Source organism: Squalius cephalus (assembly GCF_949319135.1).
Source record: "Squalius cephalus genome assembly, chromosome: 16".
NCBI classification, from domain to species: domain Eukaryota; kingdom Metazoa; phylum Chordata; class Actinopteri; order Cypriniformes; family Leuciscidae; genus Squalius; species Squalius cephalus.
Window position 1 is genome coordinate 9,115,878 of NC_137137.1, and position 21,693 is coordinate 9,137,570.

General features: G+C 37.5%; 1 protein-coding gene across 2 annotated transcripts in view; it reads right to left on the minus strand.

The window, feature by feature from the left end:
• Positions 1–2,846: 2,846 nt before the first annotated feature.
• The window catches only part of faf1 (Fas (TNFRSF6) associated factor 1), a 73,365-nt gene continuing 54,518 nt past the window's right edge, over positions 2,847–21,693 (minus strand). For both annotated transcript variants that reach the window (XM_079896996.1, XM_079896995.1), the window contains exons 16-19: positions 15,528–15,608; positions 15,087–15,164; positions 12,047–12,262; positions 2,847–3,619 (exon numbers count right to left, since the gene is read on the minus strand). In XM_079896996.1, coding sequence (XP_079753122.1) covers positions 3,536–3,619; positions 12,047–12,262; positions 15,087–15,164; positions 15,528–15,608 — 459 coding nt within the window. In that variant the 3' untranslated portion in view covers positions 2,847–3,535. The remainder of the gene's footprint in view (positions 3,620–12,046; positions 12,263–15,086; positions 15,165–15,527; positions 15,609–21,693) is intronic.

Sequence of the window (21,693 nt, forward strand, 5' to 3'; positions counted from 1 at the left end):
CAATTCAGGGTCAGCGATTGAGACGTCACGGCTCTGACAAGTGATTAAAAAAAAGAAAAGAAAAGGAAATCAAATCATGACATCAAATGCAAAACTAAATATCTCTAACAAACCTTTCAAAATGTTGATATACTGTATAGTATTTAAATAAATTAAGCATTTTTCATCTTTTTTTTATGTTACACAAGATTCAACAAATTTTTTAAGTCAGTGTAATGTAATTTCAGTTGAAATGACTTAAACATCCAAGTTGACTACTTAATTTAAGGCAGCATCTTTATATCTATCTATCTATCTATCTATCTATCTATCTATCTATCTATCTATCTATCTATCTATCTATCTATCTATCTATCTATCTATCTATCTATCTATCTATCTATCTATCTATCTATCTATCTATCCACACACAAATAATATATTCAATATATATACTTTTATTCTATCTTTTGACAGATTGTCCATTTTGATATATATATCCTACATGAATACATACATATACCATAAATCTCAAATAAACAGAAATAAAAATGTCATATTATTTATAAAATATTTATATAAAGTCTAAAAGCTAATAAAATACTTTTCCAAAATACCACACAATGGGAGGAAAAACAATCACGTGTATTAATTCTTTTTTTTTTTTTTTTTCAAACAGGATGATTACTGTTTCAGTTGTGGGAATTATTCCACTCTTCTCATATTGCTCCGAACACACCTGCCAAAAGAACAATGATGATGAAGCGTAGACAAGCCGGATCAAGCCGAAATAAATATCAGTTCACTATTTAAATGACAGCATTTCCGACCTGCACATCACTGCTCTCTGTGTCAGTGCAAAGCTGATGTCTGCGTGTATTAACCTATCATTCAGTCATTGAAACAGTAATATCACACGCACACAAGAACTGCATAACCAGCATTTCTTCCTCGGGCTGGATTTGTCTTTCACACCTGATTTAGCATGATGAAAACTTGAAGAAAATGAGAAAATCTTACCTTTCAGTGCTTGCTCTTTCTTGAAAAGCACAGGAGTAGATCAATCAGGCCAAACTAAACATGATACCAGGATTCTGAAACACATTCAAGTCCAATTTACACAGGCATTACTCGTATTTTACAACATTTAATTTCAGCACATGAAGTTGGCATATTCAAAGGAAGAAGTGTTCACATTTTGCAAATGCTCACATTGTGGCTGACGAACACACAAGAGCCGATTTCAGAGAATTGTGTTACCCGACCAAGCTTGAAGGATCACAAGAGAGCTGTAATTTAGTTGTTTGTTGTCACTTTGAATAAGGTTGCTTTCTCCTTTGTTTGAAATGAATACTGAACTCAATGACCAGAACAACACAATGTTTGAGTTGGTTTAAAATGCTAAGTTCACTCTCAGTGTGTGTGAGAGACAGAGAATGATTCATGTCTTCTAAGGGCACATCATCTGCAGTGGAAGTATGACTGGATGCACACATTAAACGCTCCGAGTCCTTGCGTGAGAACAGCAAGGCAACACAAATGAAACAGCCTGCAGGTTAGACTCTTTCCAGTTTAAAAAATGTCATGTGCACACGAGGAACTGTACTTCACATAAAACATTCAAGAGCGGTCTTTGCTTAGTGTTCAACAGAACGATCAATTTCTTTAGCTTCCCATACAAAATCCACCAAACATCTTCAGTTAAGTCATAATTTGACCAATAATTCAACTTGACTAAACCCATATACAACAGCAGTCTATTTTTCTCTCTCATTAAAACGTATGGAGCTGTAGAGGTCACAGTAAGCATTTCAGAGTTCAATGGGGGAAAATAGCCATAATGACTAGTTTTACTGATCAGAGACGTCTGAAATTCTCAAAGATGGCTTAAAAAAAGTTCCTCAAACTCTCCATCCAGATTTGGAAATCAACATCTACTGTCTGTACTTCAGTCTCTGCATATGTTGTGTAGCATTCAGACAGTTGATCAGAGTAATCATTGAATATTCTTTGTTGAGTCCTTTCTGAATACATGACCAAACATGTGAACGCCACTGTCTCACAGTGGAAAAAAAAAAGCCACAAGCTCCTTTAGTGCATTACAATGTTAACCATATGTTGTTCACATCAGCAGTGAAGATATTTGGAGTATTCCTAGAATGTCATTTCCTCACTGAATTCAAAATAACTGATAACAAACGTGACTGCAGCAACCTCAATCTGGAAAAGAATGGGGTAAAAAGAGATTGATGCTGTGTGACTGCAATCCTGTCATATGAAGTTAAAGGAATAGTTCAAGCAAAAATGAAAATGCTGCTTTGCGCACCCACATATTCCAAACCTGTATGGCGTTCTTCTGTGGAACACAAAATGAGAATTTTTCAAGATTTGTCCTGGTCATTCAGTCCAATTCGTTAATGAATCTTACAAAGATATTAACTAAAATCAGACAATTCATTCAAAAGAACCATTGATCCATGAATTGAACATTGCTACTTTTCGCAATGACTGACCAAGAGTTTAAGTGATAAAACGACTTGCATTTCTGTCTGTTTCTCTCTGACAGCTAACATATGTCTTCAGAAGACTTGTAATATAGCGCATAAGTCACATAAGACCACTCTTATTGAAGCTCCAGTCCCCATTCAGATTGTCCCAAGTTCAATTTTTCATAATTTCTTATTTGAAAACAGCCCGACAGCTTTGGAACGACACGTGAGGGTTAGTAAATACTGTATCAGGATCCTTTAAATTTACCTCACATATTAAAATGCAGGACGAGGCCATGTGCTGGTTTGATGATGCCATGATGATGATATAGTCATTCACACATGAAGGTAAAAATAAATTTAGAGTGGCAAGAGACATGCATGTTCATATATCCTTTATATAATGTATATCAACCTAAATCTAATACAGCATCAAACTTAAAAAGGGAAAAATAAATGGAGAAAAATAAACATTAGCAAATGAGATTAAAACCAAGTATCATCAATTTGGGTATCAGGAAGAAGCCGGGCTCTGAGGGGATGATGGTCCGTTCAGAGCCACGCTGAGACCCAGGGACTCTGAGACCCTTGGGAAAGGAAATGGTCCAGCGTTCTCCAGGAAATGTCTTTTTTTATATGACCTTTATTTATTTGTCATTTTTTTTTAAATCGATTTTTTTTTTTTCTCATTTCAACACAAAACATGTCTAAAGAGCAGCCATAGTGAGAAGTCCATGTCTGTGAGGCTGGCTGTTTTAGAATTTCACACCTCTGCTTTTTTTTTTTTTCAGTTACCTTACGTTTTGGGTGGAGAAAAAAAACATTACACTGCAGTTATGTGAGGAGAGTGATCGTTTATCCATGTGCTTGTGAAGGCCTCCGTGTGCATAAAATGTACACTCAGCATTCATATACAACGCACCGTGTGTGAAAGTGTGTGTGTGTGTGTGTGTGTGTGTGTGTGTGTGTGTGTGTGTGTGTATGTGTGTATGTGTATCTGGTTGGACATCATGCTAAAAGTTCTTTGCTTATTCTTCTCGTTCGCCTTGGGACGTCTCGGATCGGTCCTACTCTTTGGCCTCCAGGAACAGGGTCTCCTGAGGGAAGAGTTTAGCCTCCAACAGATTCCATGCCGGGTCTAACTGCGTTATCTGGGGAGAGACAAAGGAAAAAGAAATCAATTTGAGACACTTCATTTTCAATGCTTAAGCGATCAAAAAGTGCACATTTTCTTGCAATATCAATATCGTCAGATTTTTTTGACATTAGTTATGCAACAATAAATATTATTATTTACAGCACAGAGTTAATGCTAATTAATCAATAATTATAGTGTTGTTCATTGTTAATTTAATAACTTAAAACGTAAAAAATATTTTTACTACTGTTCAAAAGTTTGGGGTCGGATTTTTTAAACCGTTTTAAAAAAAAAAAGTCTCTAATGCTCACATACTTCATTTAATAGATCATAAAAATAAGTAAAACAAACAGATCTTTATTTTAATATATTTAAATGTCATTTATTCCAGTGATGGCAAAGCTGTACTTTCAGCATCATTACTCCAGTCTTCAGTGTCACATGATCCTTCAGAAATCATTCTAATATGCTGATTTGCTAATATTTTTGTGAAAACTGGGGAGACAAAGTAGAAAGAAGTGTATTTCAGATGTTTTCCAATGCTTAAGCAATCAAAAAAGTGCAATATTAAGAATGCAATCTATTAACAAACAGTTCATGAGGTGTGCGGGCTAAGACCGGCCGTTCCTCCTAAACTATGCGACGTGTGGGGTCTGGCCATCTGATGTCATTGGTTAACATCGTAATGTGATAATGTCCCTGTGTGAGGTACGTGTCCTGTTTCCTTTTGAGATAGTTGCTGTTTGTTATCGCAAATGGACCGATCCAAACCAAACACAATAGCTGTGCCACAGCGACTGGGTGAGAACTCATCAGCCAGCAATAATCTCCATGAGAGGATCCCGACTTCATTATCCAAGAGCACTGCAATCTCTGGCCACACTTTTAACAGCAAACTAACTGACATTTGTGACGACACGACCATCATCCACATCTCAGTTCAGGGATTTTCCCAGACGACGAGGAGTGACGAGCGCTTGTGTAAGCAGCATGCGATCCTGCGCCGGGAGAGAAAAGGAGAGCGGGAGATGATGGCTGCTTTGTAGTGAGCTAATAGCAGAGCGTTCTCCTGTTACACGGGGCCTTTGCTCACACCTGGGTGTCCGCACACCGCGCTCGGGACAGGGGCTTAACTGCAGCCTGGTGACAGGGCTCTGATTAAGGCCTATTCTCTACTCCGTAGACCCCTCCAGCTCTCCGTGCTTGTAATTAAAACACAGAGCTGAAAGCAGCTGGGATAGAAGGTGACAGGGTCAGAGAATAAAGCTAACATACTGTATTGTGTAATTTCAGTGAAAGTGGACAGGAGATTGCAGGATATCACAAAGCTGAATAAAAACAGTTGTATGCAACATGCATGGAAAAAAGAACTGCGTTATATGAAATGAGTTTCTTGGTCCCTACCATGTTTTTTCATTCATCACAATGATGTAGAACCAAGTTGATTTTTACATATTAAAATGATGATTCTAGTGTTTCTGTGTGGTTGCTAATGTGTTGTGGGTGGTTTATTACTGGCATATCAAAAGGTCTTACTGAGGAATAACTGAAAGTCATAATTTTCTCTGGTAATCAGCAGCATGTCACATATGGATAATACTTTAAAATGTTTTTTTTTTTTTTTTATGCATTAGGTATCATGAAATAACCACGAATAACACATTTTACAGCAACTAAATTGTTAAATTGTTATTTGGGGTCGGTGAGTCTCCCACCAAGGCTGCATTTATTTGATTAAAAAAAAAACACCTGTTTTCTATTTTAATACATTTTTAAATGTAATTTATTCCTGTGATGGCAAAGCTGAATTTTCAGCCGCCATTAATCCAGTTAAGTGTAACAAGATCCTTCAGAAATCATTCTAATAAGCTGATTTGGAGCTCAATAAATATTTCTTATTATCATCCATTGATAAACAGTTGTGCTACGTTTTTGTCATTTTATGGAAACGTATTATTTGATGAATAGAAAGTAAAAAAAACAGCATTCATTTGAAATAGAAATGTTCTGTAGCAATGTCTCTTTCCGGTCCCTTTTGATCAAATAAATGCATCTAATTTCAAATAAAAGTAACAATTTCATTTAAAAAAATCATAATGACCTTAATCTTATGAACGGTAGTGTATGTAGAAATTGACAGTTAATGCTGCAAAACAATTTTTCATTCTTAATTTATGATACCTAATTACTTTAAAGATAGAATTCTGATCCATAATACAAAACCATTCATTCTAATGTCTAAAAACCACTTTTTACATTCAAAAGATGAAAAGCTTTGAGGTAAAGGCCTCAAAACGCACCTGACGTAAAGCAATGCGTAGACGACAGTAAGTTCAAAGTGAAAGTGCATCAGGTTCGGCATCTCGAAGGGGGGGGGGGGGTAGTACAGATATCACACCCGCTTCAGCACATTAGCTGTGTTGCCCCAAACCTCACTTTAGCGTGTGACTTATGCCTTTTGTTTTTCAATCTGACCTGAGGGCACAGGAGGGGGTAGTACCAGGGAGAGCGTTGTAAAAACACGTTGCTCCCAGCAGGATACCTTCCATTTCTTTCATATGAGTGCTTAAGAAAAACTTTAAATGGAAATGAACCTGAAAACCTGCTATAACACCACATCATCTGGTAGAAGTAAATGAGGTTCTAGGGTGGCGCAGATGTGTACCCGTGTTTGTGTTGATGACTGTTCTCTTTTAAAGGGGAATGAGAGAAACAAGGTGGCACTCCAATGGCAGGAGACAGATGCCATGGGTGATTGTTTACATTGTTATCCAATTAACAGACCATAAGAGGAGAAGCATCTGTCAACAAACAAAGCTGTTGTTTTCCTCCACTCTCCTTGTCTTTCGCTCTTTTTCTTCCTCTCACTCCCTCCCAGCGCTTTTTAGTTTCTTCAGAAACCTTCTCTTTGGCCCTTCCGAATTAAATTAGACTTCTCTGTGCAACGCTGGTGCTTCTAACACCACGGCTGACACACAAACGCACACTCACACAGAGTCATAAAATTAAAGTACGATTAAAACCCCCCTGACTGACAACTTCAACCGGCAGAGCACCGTTTTCTTTCCAACCGGGGATGTTAAGAACAAATGAACTCAAACGTGCCCGGGTAGTGTGATCTCCACTGATGAACAATACATTCTCTGACTTCCAAAGTAAACAGAAGAAGAAAAGAGATCATTTGAAGGGTGTGGAGACTCATATCACCGTAATCCTGAAGAGGTTTATTAAAGCAAGAAGTGGCCGTGTGATGGAGGAGAGGCCCGGGCGGCTGTTTTCTTTGGGCCTTGATGATGTTGATGGCAGGTAATCCTGTTAAACCTTTAACACACTCATCTTCAACGGCCCCACACAGTCACCAAACAAACACAGGACAGCCTACCAGATGACCAGAGGAAAAGGGGCACGAAAACTTCTACTCGACTTTTGAGCCCTAAACGGATTGATGACCACGGCACCTATTAAAAAAAGCTGGACAAAACGGTTTACAAGCAATTAAAAGTAGGAAAAAAAAAAGAGTTTAACGTACACTACCAATCAAAAGTTTGGGGTTGGTATGATTTTTTTTTAAGTTTTTGAAAGGCTCTTATGCTACAGCTACATCTAAGGCTACATTTATTTGATTAAAAAAAAACAAAAAACAAAAAAAAAACAGTAAAAACAGTAATTCTTTGTGAAATTTTACAAATTAACTGTTTTCTATTTTAATATATTTTAAAATGTTATTTATTCCTGTAATGGCAAAGCTGCATTTTCACATGATCCTTCAAAAATAATTCTAATATGCTGATTTGGTGTTCAAAAACATTTCTTAATATTATCAATGTTAAAAGCAATGTTGTGTTCAAAAACATTTCTTATTATTATCAATTTTGAAAGCAATGTTGTGTTGCTTAATAGTTTGGTGAAACAGAGCTACATATTTTTTTCAGAATTCTTTGATGAAGAAAGTTCAAAAGAACAGCATTTATTTGAAATAGAAATCTTCTGTAACATCATAAATGTCTTTTTTTGTCATTATAAATGTCGATTTAATACAGTTTTTACTGAATTAAACTATTCAAATTTCTGAGTGTCTATTCAAAAAACTATGCAGCTAAGAGCAAAATGTGGGAATTGAAATTCAAACACATATTGTGGGACATATAATAGCTACTCTATTACTCTATTCCTATGAAAAATAATAATTAAAAACACGGGCAGCTGAATGCAACGTTTACCAGCACTGTTAGTGTAAATATGTTTTCATGTGTAATTTGAGCAGTACTTTTAGATTAAAAAGAAAAAGAAAGAACATCACTGACTGTACTGTGTACATTTCTACAACCAGACTATTTGAAAAGTCCTGAGGGAATTAATACGGAGTTCACTGGAAAACAAAATAAAAGAGTGTCTCAGAGAATGATTTACTGATGTCACTTGCAGCTGCCAGTTTAGTTTAATTAATTTCATTATTAGTATACTTAAGGATTAACCTGATCAATAACACAGTAAAAACTCATTAAAATGACAATACAGAGTTTCATCATAAAGCAGGTGTATGTTACCAGGCTGAGGCAAAGTAAACCAACTATAGGCATTATTATAAATTAAGAACAGGTTTTAAGGTCTGGCTTCCGAATCACGCAGTCAAAACATTTAAAGTAAATTAGTAATAAGCTGAACGAGACTTGTTTAAACTGAAGACCTCCACTTTAAAAGCCAGGCAAATAAATATTGCTGTTCATTAGCGCTAATAAAAGGACCTGCAATAAGCGGCTAAGAGAGAAGGAAAATAAAGACCAGACACGCGAGATGTGGTTTTCCAAACAGAAGGAAAAAAGAAAAGGAAAAAAAACAAACCAACAAAAAAAGAAAGAAAGAAAAAATACAGCTGAAACAACGCAGTTCTAATGAAGCCATTTAGGGTTCTCCACCATTAATTAAAACCCAATAGCCAGGTCTGTGTTAGCGCTGTGTTGTAGAGTGTTTATTTGGCCAATTAGGAAAGCGGTGGGAGATCATTATCTGCCTGTAGGAGCGGTGAGGGCGTTAGCGTTCGCAGTGTTGGAGAAAGACTCTGCTAAGGGCTGGAGACTGAGATGGAGGGGGGGACTGTTCCCACCTCTGGGGAGAAGTCAGTTCTGGCTCCATGCTTGTCTTTAGAATGACCATGGGATGCTAAGGGGGGGTCTAAAGGCAAGAAGCCAACGTAAATGCAGACAGGCCAGGCGCTGACGTAAGAGATGTGAAACCACACATCCAAATGGCTCTCTACGGGTTGAAAGAAACAGAGAAGTATTGGTTTTCAACTGTTTTTTCTTCAGTACCCAGATTTTGGACATGCTGGACCAACACAAAAAATACAACTAAAATCCAATAACTAAATTTTATATATACAATATATATATACAATATATATTACATATATATATATATATATATATATATATATATATATATATATATATATATATATATATATATATATATATATATACACACACACACACACACGTAATATACATGTAATATACATGTAAAATATATATATATATAAACTTGGCTACACAGTACAGAAAACTATACAATGTATGTATGTATATATGTGTGTGTATGTATATATATATATATATAAATAATTTATTTTAATGTATTGCATTTTAGTGTGTGTGTGTGTGTGTGTGTGTGTATGTATATATGTATATATATATATGTATATATATATATATATATATATATATATATATATATATATATATATATATATATATATATATATATATATATATATATATATATATATATATATGTATATGTATATATATATATATATATATATGTATATATATATATATATATATATATGTATCTATACACACACACACACACACACAACACAATGCCCCAATTCATACAAATATTGCACTTATGTAAATAATACACTAAATTGCAATAAGTAAATCTTATACATATCATAATGATTACTTCTCTTTTACAAAGGCTGCAGGTCACTTTTAATTTTATATTTAATTATTGGATCCAGATTGGATTCCCAGATCCAGACTGAAACTTAGGGGTGATCGGGCTTTTTCAGTCGCTGCACCTAAACTGTGGAACATATTACCTTTTCATATCTGAAAGGCTCCAACAATATCTATTTTTAAAACTCGGTTAAAATCTCATTTAGTATCCCGGGCTTTTAATCCCGATTAGGTGCTGAGGCACGTTTTACTTTTTAATTTGTGTTTATTCGTATGTATGCTATTGATGTATTATTTGTTCTATGTATCATTAGTATTATATTTAAGTTCTTTGTACAGCACTTTGGGCAACTGTTGTTGTATTCAAGTGTGCTTTATAAATAAAAAATAAATAAATAGGATTTCAGTGTATTATTTTCAATTATATTGTAAAAATAAAACTAAAGCCAGTAATATTTTTTATATAAAGCTTACTCCTTTCATAAATTGTTTTTTTATTTTATTTTTATTTATTTGTTTAATTTTATTTTATTATTTGCATTTAGCATAGTTTTCTCTATTCAGAACAGACCTGTGATTCATTTTTGAGTCTCACCCCACCATTTGAGAAACACTGTTCGACACGCAACACACACAAGATTAAGTTACTCGCCCAAAAGATGTCCTTCATGTATCCTGAGTTGGATAACTTAAAAAAAAAAAAAAAAAAAAAACAACGGAATAGAAATCAAGCTCATCAGATGATTGGAGGTCCTCTAAGCGCTGGTGTGAGTGGAGATGTGACTGTGCCATGACATTAATGAGTGTTATGAATAGAAAGGGAATCCTGAGGCTGCTTTCTAATCCTTCCTCACACTCTCGTTCAGAAGAGTGCAGGTGCATTGGATCTGTCCATCAAAGGGAAGAAAAGAACAAACAAACTGACAAACACAACCCTCGCAGGCCGCAAATGAAACAAAAGCCTTCAGACACTTTTCCATCTCTCGCTTTCTAAACTCCTCTGTTTAATCACTCTCTTATTGCTGGCAATTATCTTGGTTTTGGATGCGGAGATGAAGAGGAGGAGGAGGAGGGGGGGGAAGAAAAAGAGAGAGAGAGATGAAGTTTAAACATTTGTGCAGAATTACAAATGCAATAGTGCTCATGGCCTAATCCTGTGGGAGGGATAGAGAGAGTCTGTGGCAGAGATGATTTTAATTAGAAGAGGCAGAGAGAGAGAGAAAGAGAGAGAGGATTAAACTCAAGCACTGTAGTCACAGTCACAAACACAGCCTGTTTTTCCTGCTTTCGCTTCCCTCCTTTTGCTGGATACACATTTCACCCTCAGCAGAAACGCGCAACTCGATTCTCTTTTGGTTTCCAAACAGAGACTGTGAATAAATGCAATGCAACGTGTGAAATGGTGTTTGTTGGGTGTGAGGCTGACCGAGAACAAGTGTTTAAGGCGGATGTTGAGTGTTTATGTGGGTTATAAGTCACTTTGTGTTTGTGTGTAAAAGTGTGCGTTTGTTGGGGGGCCTTAGCGCTCATCCCCAAAGGGTTTGGATGACATGCTGTCTGGGCAGGCCTGCACACATCTCTTGATTAATGGAAAGCCCATTTCTGTTTCCATGCTGTTAATTAGTCAGGTCGTTAAGAGCAGCGCTTGTTATCTACCTGCTGTAGAGTGCACAAACACACACACAGAACAGAGAACTGCTGACTGTATCCGAAGTAGCCAGTGCACCTTTCTTCTTCTGAAGGACCGCAATTAATATTCTGTATATTATGCATGCACTTGTGGATAGATGTAAAAAAAACAAAAAAACAAAACATAAAATACACAAGAGGAAAAGAAATACTAATTAACCACGCATGGCTTTTAATTAATGTGCAGGTGTGTGACTATCTGTGGACTTGTACAGTACACACTCACTCTCTCTCACACACACACACACACACACACGGACTAAGATGAGCAACAAACTTCTGCCACACGCTGGGATTAACTAGCCAATTATACACTCTATTTTTCCTGCTGGGCTGTAACACTCACACACACACTCTTTGCGCACACACACACACACACACAGTTATTAGTGCACCGCAGATGGACAGGAATTAAAAGATATTCACCATCAGTGGGGCTCTAGACTAATATCAGTCATGTTCCAGCATGGGGAAAGATGCCCACAGAAAATATATTGAACAGGAAGGAGTCAGGACTGTGTGTGCACTTCTGTACTTGCATGGATAATAGCTGTGGCTACAATAATCACGACTAATCATATAGCCTATATATTATTATTTATTATCCTATTGATTATTACATTTATTTGAAGGTGTTTGTGTGCATATACAATACAAATAAATAGTATATATAAAAAAGTTTTATTTTAAGGTTAAGGTATATTTTAGAACCAAAATAAATGGAAATTAAAAGAAGTTTATTTGAAAACTATATAAATCTAAATGTTTCTGTGCATGTGTGAACTCACATTTCTGCGAGGAAAAGTGGTGAGCAATTTGAACTCGTCAGATGGGTAGCCCTTTGAAGCGACGAAGTCGAAGAGGACCTGGAGTTTACAGCTGCCCAGGAACCGCCTTTCCAAAAACTCGCCGCTTGGCGTCCGGATGCGCAGCTTGCTGATTGGCTCTTCGCCCTCCTCTTTGGGCTCTGGTGGCAGGGCCTGCTCCAATGAGAGACGGATAGCCTGCGCAAGGGAAGGCAAAACAGTAGCATTACAGAAAAACAATCAAGATGTATCTCATGAACTAATCATAATTCATAACAGTTATGTTTTGAATCTGGAGATTTATAGCTCACTGAATGCTGAATGGCCATAAAACCACATCATTGTAGCACATTAAATACATCTGCATGGATCTTATGAAAAAAACACGCAAGTCGTGCGTCAAAGGTCCTAAATTTAGCACTCCTTCACAGCTTGATCATGCCACTAAAGACAACACAACACACTTCTCTTTCCGTTTTGTACGTCATAGAAATATCACACAGTTAAAAAAACAACAAAAAAAACACAAAATGAGTCTAAAGCGAGGGATGGGGAGGGAAACAGTGAGAAGTCGCATACACATTGAAAGAGAACGAGAGCGAAAGCAAGAGAGAGAGATGAGAGATGAGAGAATTGTGGCGTCTCTAGTGACACAGAGCACGACCTGCCGCTCCTCTGGGCTTTTCAACTCCAGCTTGTTGTTCCTGTTGTGACACTGGGCAGCATATGCTGTGACAAAACACGCAGGCTTTATTTACACACCATAATGCAATTATATTTCATCAAAGTGTACAACAGTAGCTCATTAGCAGCAGGTGGCTTGTGCGAGCGCGTGCCGGCCCTGCTCCCTTAGGTAGGGGCCGCGTGTAAAAAGCCCTCTGGGGGCCGAACGGCGTCTCTCCCCAGCCCTGCTGAGGATGTATGTGTGCACGTACGAATCTGTGTGTTTCCTGGTCCCTGTGCACAAAGGGCACTAAGGAGCATCCTTTTCACTGCGCTAAACAAACAGAGTGTGTGTGCATGTGTGTAGCACCTGACGGCAGAGAATAATGACATCACCACTCCCCCTCGGCCTTTCATGCGCTGTCTGGGTCACAAAAGAGTCCAAATCACAGAGCATTTCCCCTCTCTTCTTCTCTATACACTTCTGCTGATTGTTTCCCTCCAGTGGGCTCATTGTCGCCACGGACCCACCGAGGTGCTGTGGTTTGGGCGTGTGCGAGTGTGAGCGCGTGCTTGGATAGACTCCAGGTGGAGAGCATCTTACCGCCTTGTTTACACACACACACACACAAAGTCGCAAAAATGATGCACAAAAAGAAATGGCACATCCGTACACATACACGCACATATGGTCAAACCGTAACAGCTGATGAGAATCGCATGGAATGAATGTACACGGTTTAAATCTAATCTATCACTTCAATAACAAGAGGTTAATTACGATTGTGTGTGAATCCAAACATCATCGAGATGTCACGAAACTTAACAGTTGACCTCTCACCCGTTTCCCAGCTTGGAGATTCACATCCAAAGGCGTGACGTTTCACAGACGAGCATGGGAGGGGAAAAACCATAAATAACAGTCTTTTGGACTTCAGTGCAGGTGATTTTATCAGTATAAGTGTGTGTGTGTGTGTGTGTACCAAGCTTCTTCTCCCCTTGGGTTCATTACAGACAGCAGGTGAACAACTTTAGACCCTGCTCTCATTAAAACACAAGGCCGCAGTTAACAGCTCTCTCTCACACACACACACACACACACACACACACACACACACACACACACACACACACACACACACACACACACACACACACACACACAGGGCTGAAAACAGACCTGACACAATTACTTCGCCTCCAGGACGTCTTTTTGTTTACCTCTCCACAATGTCTCATATTAAAAGCTTTGTTCATTAAATGCTATTGTAGGGTATCGTATGTTTGAAGGTCTATACTGTAGCCTACACACAACGTCCTGACATGAATGGTACCATGGCAATAGGAGATTGAACTAATTACATGCTTTTGTTGAAGCCTAAAAGTGACAAATTATCTCATATAGCAGTTTCACCAGAGCTGGTCCGGTTAGTATTTACTGCTGAATAAACAGACGATAATCTACAGACGCTGGTGTGCCAAGCTTTTTAACTAAGCAAATATCTTATTAAAAAGAGTGTGTTGAACTTCTAAGCACACTAAATGAACAGGTTCACTTCGACAGCACCATCTGTAATACATTTGAATGTTAATACAGTGGTATTGTATTCTGCTGATCAGCTGATAGGGAACAGGTATATTTGCTCACTCCTACATCTACAGGTGAGATTTAACTTTCCGTGACACTTTTTGAGGCTGTCTTTGTCAGCGTGTCACAGTGCTTGGACGTGCACCTGTCGTTTTGTACAGCTCATATACAGGACAACAGCGCAAACACGGTACGGGGGCGGATCGCAAATATGTATGTGATTTGTGTAACAATGTAAACTGTGTGTTTGATAAGAGCGGTTATGACAGGACATGAAGCTTTATGACTGTCACTGCTATTTGTTGGCTTATGAGGCATGAAATCATATTTAAGAGGCATGTTTGGAATATCCAGAAACATTAAATGTCAACGTGAGTGAAATTGGCAGGTTTCAATTTAAGCATTAAGCATCAGTGTCATTTTTGTGTTCATATTTTCTGCTTCACTGGATGAGAAAGATTTAAGACGTTTTCAAAAGCATTAACTGGAACTGATATGCAACGCAAAGAAATAGTAACACAATGCAGGAAATCAGTCATATATTGCAGTCAAACAAAGCTTCGCTGGGATCTACGTAGAAAATAACAAGGAAACTAGTACATTTCTGAGAATTCCAGATAGGAAAGAATCATGATTACATGGCTTGTGTCACGCCACTTTAAAGGTGAATTATTTAAGGTCATTCTCAGCTTTTCTTTGCTTCATCCTTTGCATTTGTCATATAAACTGGGTTGTTGAAACCAAACTGGGGAAATTGGAAGCAAACCTCACCTCTCGTTCCTCCTCCTGCTCTTTTTTGATTCGCTCCTGACGAACTTGCTCCGCCTCTTCTCGCTCTTGAGCTTCTCTCTGTAAGAATGGCAACATTTAAAAAAAAATATATAATATCAAATTCACTAAAATGTCTAAAATATTATCACTAAAATATTTAAATGTCCCTCTTATCAGTGACATTTTTGAAAATAAGGCATTTTTAATAACTGACTAATAAACTTTTCATTGCCATTAAAGTAAAACTACTGAACCAAAACAAAGAGCCAGATAAAAATACTAATTTAAAAGACAAATGTCAGACGGACTTAGAGGTTTTTGCATCTGAAGTCTTCAAATATTTACAGCAAATAAATATTCACAGCAAAAACCATACAGTTTCTAGCACTTCATGCATGAAGTCCTAATAATAATAATAGAAAATGTTAAATCTTGCCAAACCTTTTTACGATCAGCCTCCAGAGACAAACGATAAGCTTCATCCTGTTCTCTCTTGACCAGTTCTCTGGCTTCACGTTCATCCTGAAAGAAAAGTACAAGTGGTTAAAATAGCAAAAACAATGTTTAATTTCTAAATATGAACATTAATATTCATATTTATATTTTATAAAGAGTAGAATCTAAAAGTCTGAGACCACATATGTGAGATTAAGCTGGGATTAAGCCCTTTAAAAATTAATTTAAACTTGAAAATAAACAAATGAAAATGATTTTGCAACATTGAAGACATAGAATTAATAATAAGTAAAAAAAAAAAAAGAAAGAAAAGTAAAGTAAAAAAATACCAAGGTTAAAATTTAATTAATAGTTTTTTTTGTGGAGCAGTATAATTTTGCACTATTGGAGGAAAGGGGCATTTTTGTAGTTGTCTAAGACTTTTGGACCCCACTATATAGTCTATTATCTACATCCTTTACCAGATAGCCAATAAGAGCGTCTATCCAGATAGCAGATAACAATCCCACTGGATCTTTGACGTATGAGATGGTTCCTCATCATTGTCAGCAGTAATGGCCACATACTGAATTCTATTGTATTGTCGGACACACTAACTGGGGACGACTGAAAGAGTATCTTATAGAAGTGAATGTGTGGAGTTCCTCTACATACAATGGAAGGGCTCTTTTATTCTTGTGAGTGTGTGCGTTTGTGTGTGTATCCTGTTTGTTAAGACCCAGCTGCAGGTCTACCTGCTGAGGCTGACGACTGTGAATAACTACTGTTGCTTTTGTGCAGTCAGGCTCGTGCGATTGTCTGCGGCCGCTTTTAAGACTAAGGGTCTTTTCTCCTGGCTGGACTTTGTGTGGAAATGTGAAAGAGTTGTGACTACACAGAGCAGAGCAGAAGAAAAGGAAGGATAGAGGAGAGAAAGACGGGATGGAGCACAGAGGCTGATCAAAGGAGAGATACATCCTCAAATTCTATTCAGACGAGATGTAAAATTGTGTGGAAACCATGTTGTGGTATAGGAAGAGTTTGTGGGCTGATGTGTGTGTGTGGGTCTCTATTTGTAATGTCGTAATACTGAAACAATTCAGGTGAATCGGGATTACAAACAACTGGATCTTTTATCTGAGGGCTGGAAATAAGAACAAATACACTGACTTTTCCGAACACACTGTGTGCTTTTGAAAAAAATGCCTAATCTGTTGCTCGTAAAAGGCAAAACCTTTCAAAAGCACTTTCAAAAGCCACTGCTATAATAAAGCAATTAGTCATGAGAGGCTGCACTTTACACTGATTTTGCTATAGATAAGGAGTATTGTTAGATACAACAAGGCATGTCACTAAAAACCTCTTAATCATGGTTTAAAAAAAGTAATGGCCTCTCATGGCTTACTGGACTGATGAAATTACAAAAACAGACTTATGAAAGATTGAGCTGTTAAATCAATGATTACTTTGAATAGTTATTTTTCCAGCAAGTAATACATTTCATTACCCTAACTGAAACCTGCAAATAAAACAAAACATAACATAACAAAAAACACACACAAAAAAACCCCCAAACCAAACCCAAAATGAAGCAAAGCAAAGCGGAGCAGAGCAAAACAAACAAATAAAAAAAGTGCCATGACTGGTCACCATGTAGGTATACACATTTACAGACAAATTTGCAGTCAGTCTCTTTTCGGAAAACAGACCAAAAATTTATAATTTATTACAATTATTTCTATGATGCCTCTAACTATCAACAGCGAGTAGTAAATTATAGTTCTTGGCTGTGATGCAAGCAAAAGGCTATTTAAAAAAAAACCATGGCATATCTATAGCAATAGCGACTTTTAATAGCGCAATTAAAACAACACAAGTTGACCAATGTGCTTTACAATGTCACACAGAACACAATCTAATGACAACTTTTTTTATTTATTTGTTTAAGTTAAAGGAGAACTCCGGTCAATTTTAACATTGAGCTCATTTTTTTGTACATTTGGAGTGCTGTCAATACAGAGAACAACGACAAAAATCGGTGTTGCCTACACCGAGTTATTCTATTTTTAAAATTTGCACCCTGTTGACTTCAATGGGGCAAGTACTAAACCTGCTTTTAGCCTCTTAACATCCTTGATGTGTCATTACAAGTGCCCAGAAAATGTGAGTGATTCCTTCAGAGTGAACACGAGTGAGTCTGACTGCAGTAGATGTGAAAGAAATGTATAAAAATGATGTTATTTAAGCCAGCGCAAATACCTTTGTTTACATCCTGTTTTTCGGTTGAAGTCCAAAGTAGTCGATTGCAGAGTTCACACGCATAGGTTTAATACCTATGATCACGCGCGTGAACTCGGCAATCGACTACTTTGGACTTCAACCGAAAAACAGGATGTAAACAAAGGTATTTGCGCTGGCTTAAATAACATCATTTTTATACATATCTTTCACATCTACTGCAGTCAGACTCACTCGTGTTCACTCAGAAGGAATCACTCACATTTTCTGTGCACTTGTAATGACACATCAAGGATGTTAAGAGGCTAAAAGCAGGTTTAGTACTTGCCCCATTGAAGTCAACAGGGTGCAAATTTTAAAAATAGAATAACTCGGTGTAGGCAACACCGATATTTTGTCGTTGTTCTCTGTATTGACAGCACTCCAAATGTACAAAAAAATGAGCTCAATGTTAAAATTGACCGGAGTTCTCCTTTAATGGCCGAACTGTTCAAATTAATTAGTCCAATTTGATTATCTGTTTACTCCATTGTCATCCTTCTACATAAAACATTCTTTTAATGCTGTCAAAATGAAAAAGAAAAAGTCTAAGGTGAAAAAATAAAATAAAACGGGGTGAGCAAAGAGTGAGAAACTCTCTGCCATGTTTTTCTCTCTCTCTTGAACACTCTGCATACAGTGAAGTCAGTGCCGGGACCTGTACTGGAGCTGATGGAGCAAGCGGATAACTACTTTACCCCTGACTGCACAACCCCAAGTCATGTCACTTACACACACAGAGGAATGCTGGTGTGATCTTGGTGGATGAGTGTGTGCTGTCTGAGTTTGTCTTTTGATCCAGACAGTGTATATAGGGGGTGTATGTCTGTCCATACAGAGGGACAGACACACAGGTCACCATGAGTAACCTGACTGTATGGGGCAGGTATGACACACACTCAGGGACATTTCGGCTAAGAACTTTAAAGGGCAATCCTAAACTGCCTCAAATGGCAGGCTGTTAGTGGTGGCACAACAACAAATGCTTTCAAACAATCGCACACATTTCTAAGGTGGCTCACTCATTTGTGTCCAAACACAAGGTTAACAAAGGGTTTGGATTCGAGTATCACACGCATGATTTGAAATGCGCCATGATCACCAGCAGTTCACAGCTGCACTTAAATGAACACATTCGATTTAAAACTACATTTTTCAATGCTACAATACTTTGTCCATTCAAAGCCTTTCATAATCTGATTGAACTGGGTGATCTTTTCTTTTCAGTGAATCAAGAATATTCAGTGCAACTAGTCTAATTCACTAACAACTGACTCTCATGAACTGGTTCTTTTTAGTAAATCAAAAACATTTACCGCAACCAGTGTTGTCCAATTCACAAAGAAATGACTTTTTATGAACCAGCTCTTTTTGTTGAATCAAAAACATTTAGTGCCACCAGTTTAGTCCAATTCACAAACAAATGACTTCTATGAACTGGTTCTTTTTGTTGAATCAGAAATATTTACTTTATTGAATCAGAAATATACCGTGCAACAAGTGTAGTCTGACTCACTCAAAATAAATCGAATTGAAACGGAAAAGAGAGCTGTTGAATCAAAATTTAAAATTAAAATTAAAATGTGTACTGAAACCCAAACTTAGTATGTAAATAATTATTTACATTTGTTGGGTGAACTACTTCTTTAACTACTTTCTCCCCCAAAGAATGTTTTTCAGTGAGCAGAAAATGAATGAAAATCTTGTCTCGCAAGCTAAAGGCCAAACTACAGAGTGAAAATATCTCCTTTGCATTTCCTCTGGCACCCTCAATAACCCTGAATCCCTGGTTGTGTCCATTCACATCACATTTTCTTCACAGCCAAAAATATTACAGCCATTAATTGCCACGAGGAGCAAACCGTCAAGGAGCTTCCAGCAGAAATCCATCAACGTGTCAGAGTTATTCAAGCGCTCTGACTGAGGGAAGCAGAAATTTCACAGCCTAATGGATCTAATGGAACAGATACAAATCGAAAATAACGTTTTTAACGGAACTTACTCACTGAGCCGAGAAAACGGCCTAATAGCAGGAGGAGATTGAATGAAACACCTCGAGTCTAGCAGAAGTGTTCTCACACTGAGACAATGGCAAGGTCTACGACACTTATGATGACATAGCATCAATATTTTCTGTTTCTTTTTGCAATTGACAATCATTTAAAGCATGTCACGCAGGGGTGTGAACAGAACAGGAGAATGCTGGGACGAGGCAAGAAATGTCATGACTTATCAAATCACTTAATCAATGTGCCTCAGGGGGACAGTAACCTGTGTTTGCTGTCTGAATATTTCCCACCAAACCACAGACAAACATTTAACACACACAGGTGAGGATAGATGACTAATTAGCTCAACTCATAGCAAGTATGGACAGATCTGTCATGAGAATGTGGCTTGTAACAAAAACATTAATAATTAGTGTTTTTAATTAGTTAGGAACTTAATGTCCTCTTGAAATTTGCAATAAGGCATACAGAGATCCACTATTAAAGGGTTAGTTCACCCAAAAATGAAAATTCTGTCAGTAATTACTCACCCTCATGTTGTTCCAACCCCGTAAGACCTTCGTTCATCTTCGGAACACAAATTAAGATATTTTTGATTAAATCTGAGAGCTGATCACTCCTCCATAGGCTTCTAAGTGATTGAAACTTGCTGGCCCAGAAAAGTTATTAAAGAGATCGTTAATATAGTCCAAGTGACTACAGTGGCTCGATCTTAAGTTTATCAAGCAACGAGAATACTTTTTGTGCGCAAAAAAAACGACTTTATTCCACTATTCATTTCCTTCATCACGCATCACACACATGACAAGCGTCGGCCAATAGTGAGCCTACGTTGTGACGTGCAACACAGACGCGCTACGCTTAAACACTACGTAAACTAACTCGAGGCCCAGAGAGAAGGAAACGAATAGTAGAATAAAGTCGTTATTTTTGTTTGTTTTTGCGCACAAAAAGTATTCTCGTCGCTTGATAAACTTAAGATTGAGCCACTGTAGTCACTTGGACTATATTAACGATCTCTTTAATAACTTTTCTGGGCCAGCAAGTTTCAATCACTTAGAAGCCTATGGAGGAGTGATCAGCTCTCAGATTTAATCAAAAATATCTTAATTTGTGTTCCGAAGATGAACGAAGGTCTTACGGGGTTGGAACAACATGAGGGTGAGTAATTACTGACAGAATTTTCATTTTTGGGTGAACTAACCCTTTAAGAATAACCTCTTAGTCTCAGATATGCCAATGTTATTCATGCTAAAAACGGTATATAACAGCATATTATTACGTTTTCAACTCATTTGAACAGATGGACACATTTTGTTTCAGCTCTTTGTAAATGCGTTTGTTTGCAGACCTAGCACTGATTTAAACAATCACATACCGCATGCAGACATGACACACTGAGCTTGCATCCTGCCAGCTTTGTGTCGACTTCATAAGCACAGGCCCCCGCAAGCTTACATTACACAGCCAGCGAATTGTGCTTTTGCTTCCACAGTTTGTCTGAAACCCAGACAAACACACAGACGCAGGCGGAGTTGTCTATTCTTACCCCTGTGTGGCAGGGCGATTTGTATGAGTCAGACAATGAGTGGTCATTTGTCCCAACATGCCCCTTTTTTGTGGCCTAAAAATATGACCTAATCTGCCTAATAAAAAAAGCACCGCTTTGTGCTCATCACAAGTAACACTACAAGTAACGTGCATCGCATAATTGGATTACTTTTTGAAAGTACCAAGTTTATATTTTCACTGAGTTTGTCACAATGTATCATGGGATTGATTGCTCCACGAAGGATACATGAAGTGATACCTTAGAATTGGTTTAAACAAAGCATCTAAGGAAGCAACATAATTAAGTTGTCTACTTTTGCATTTGAAGTGTGCTA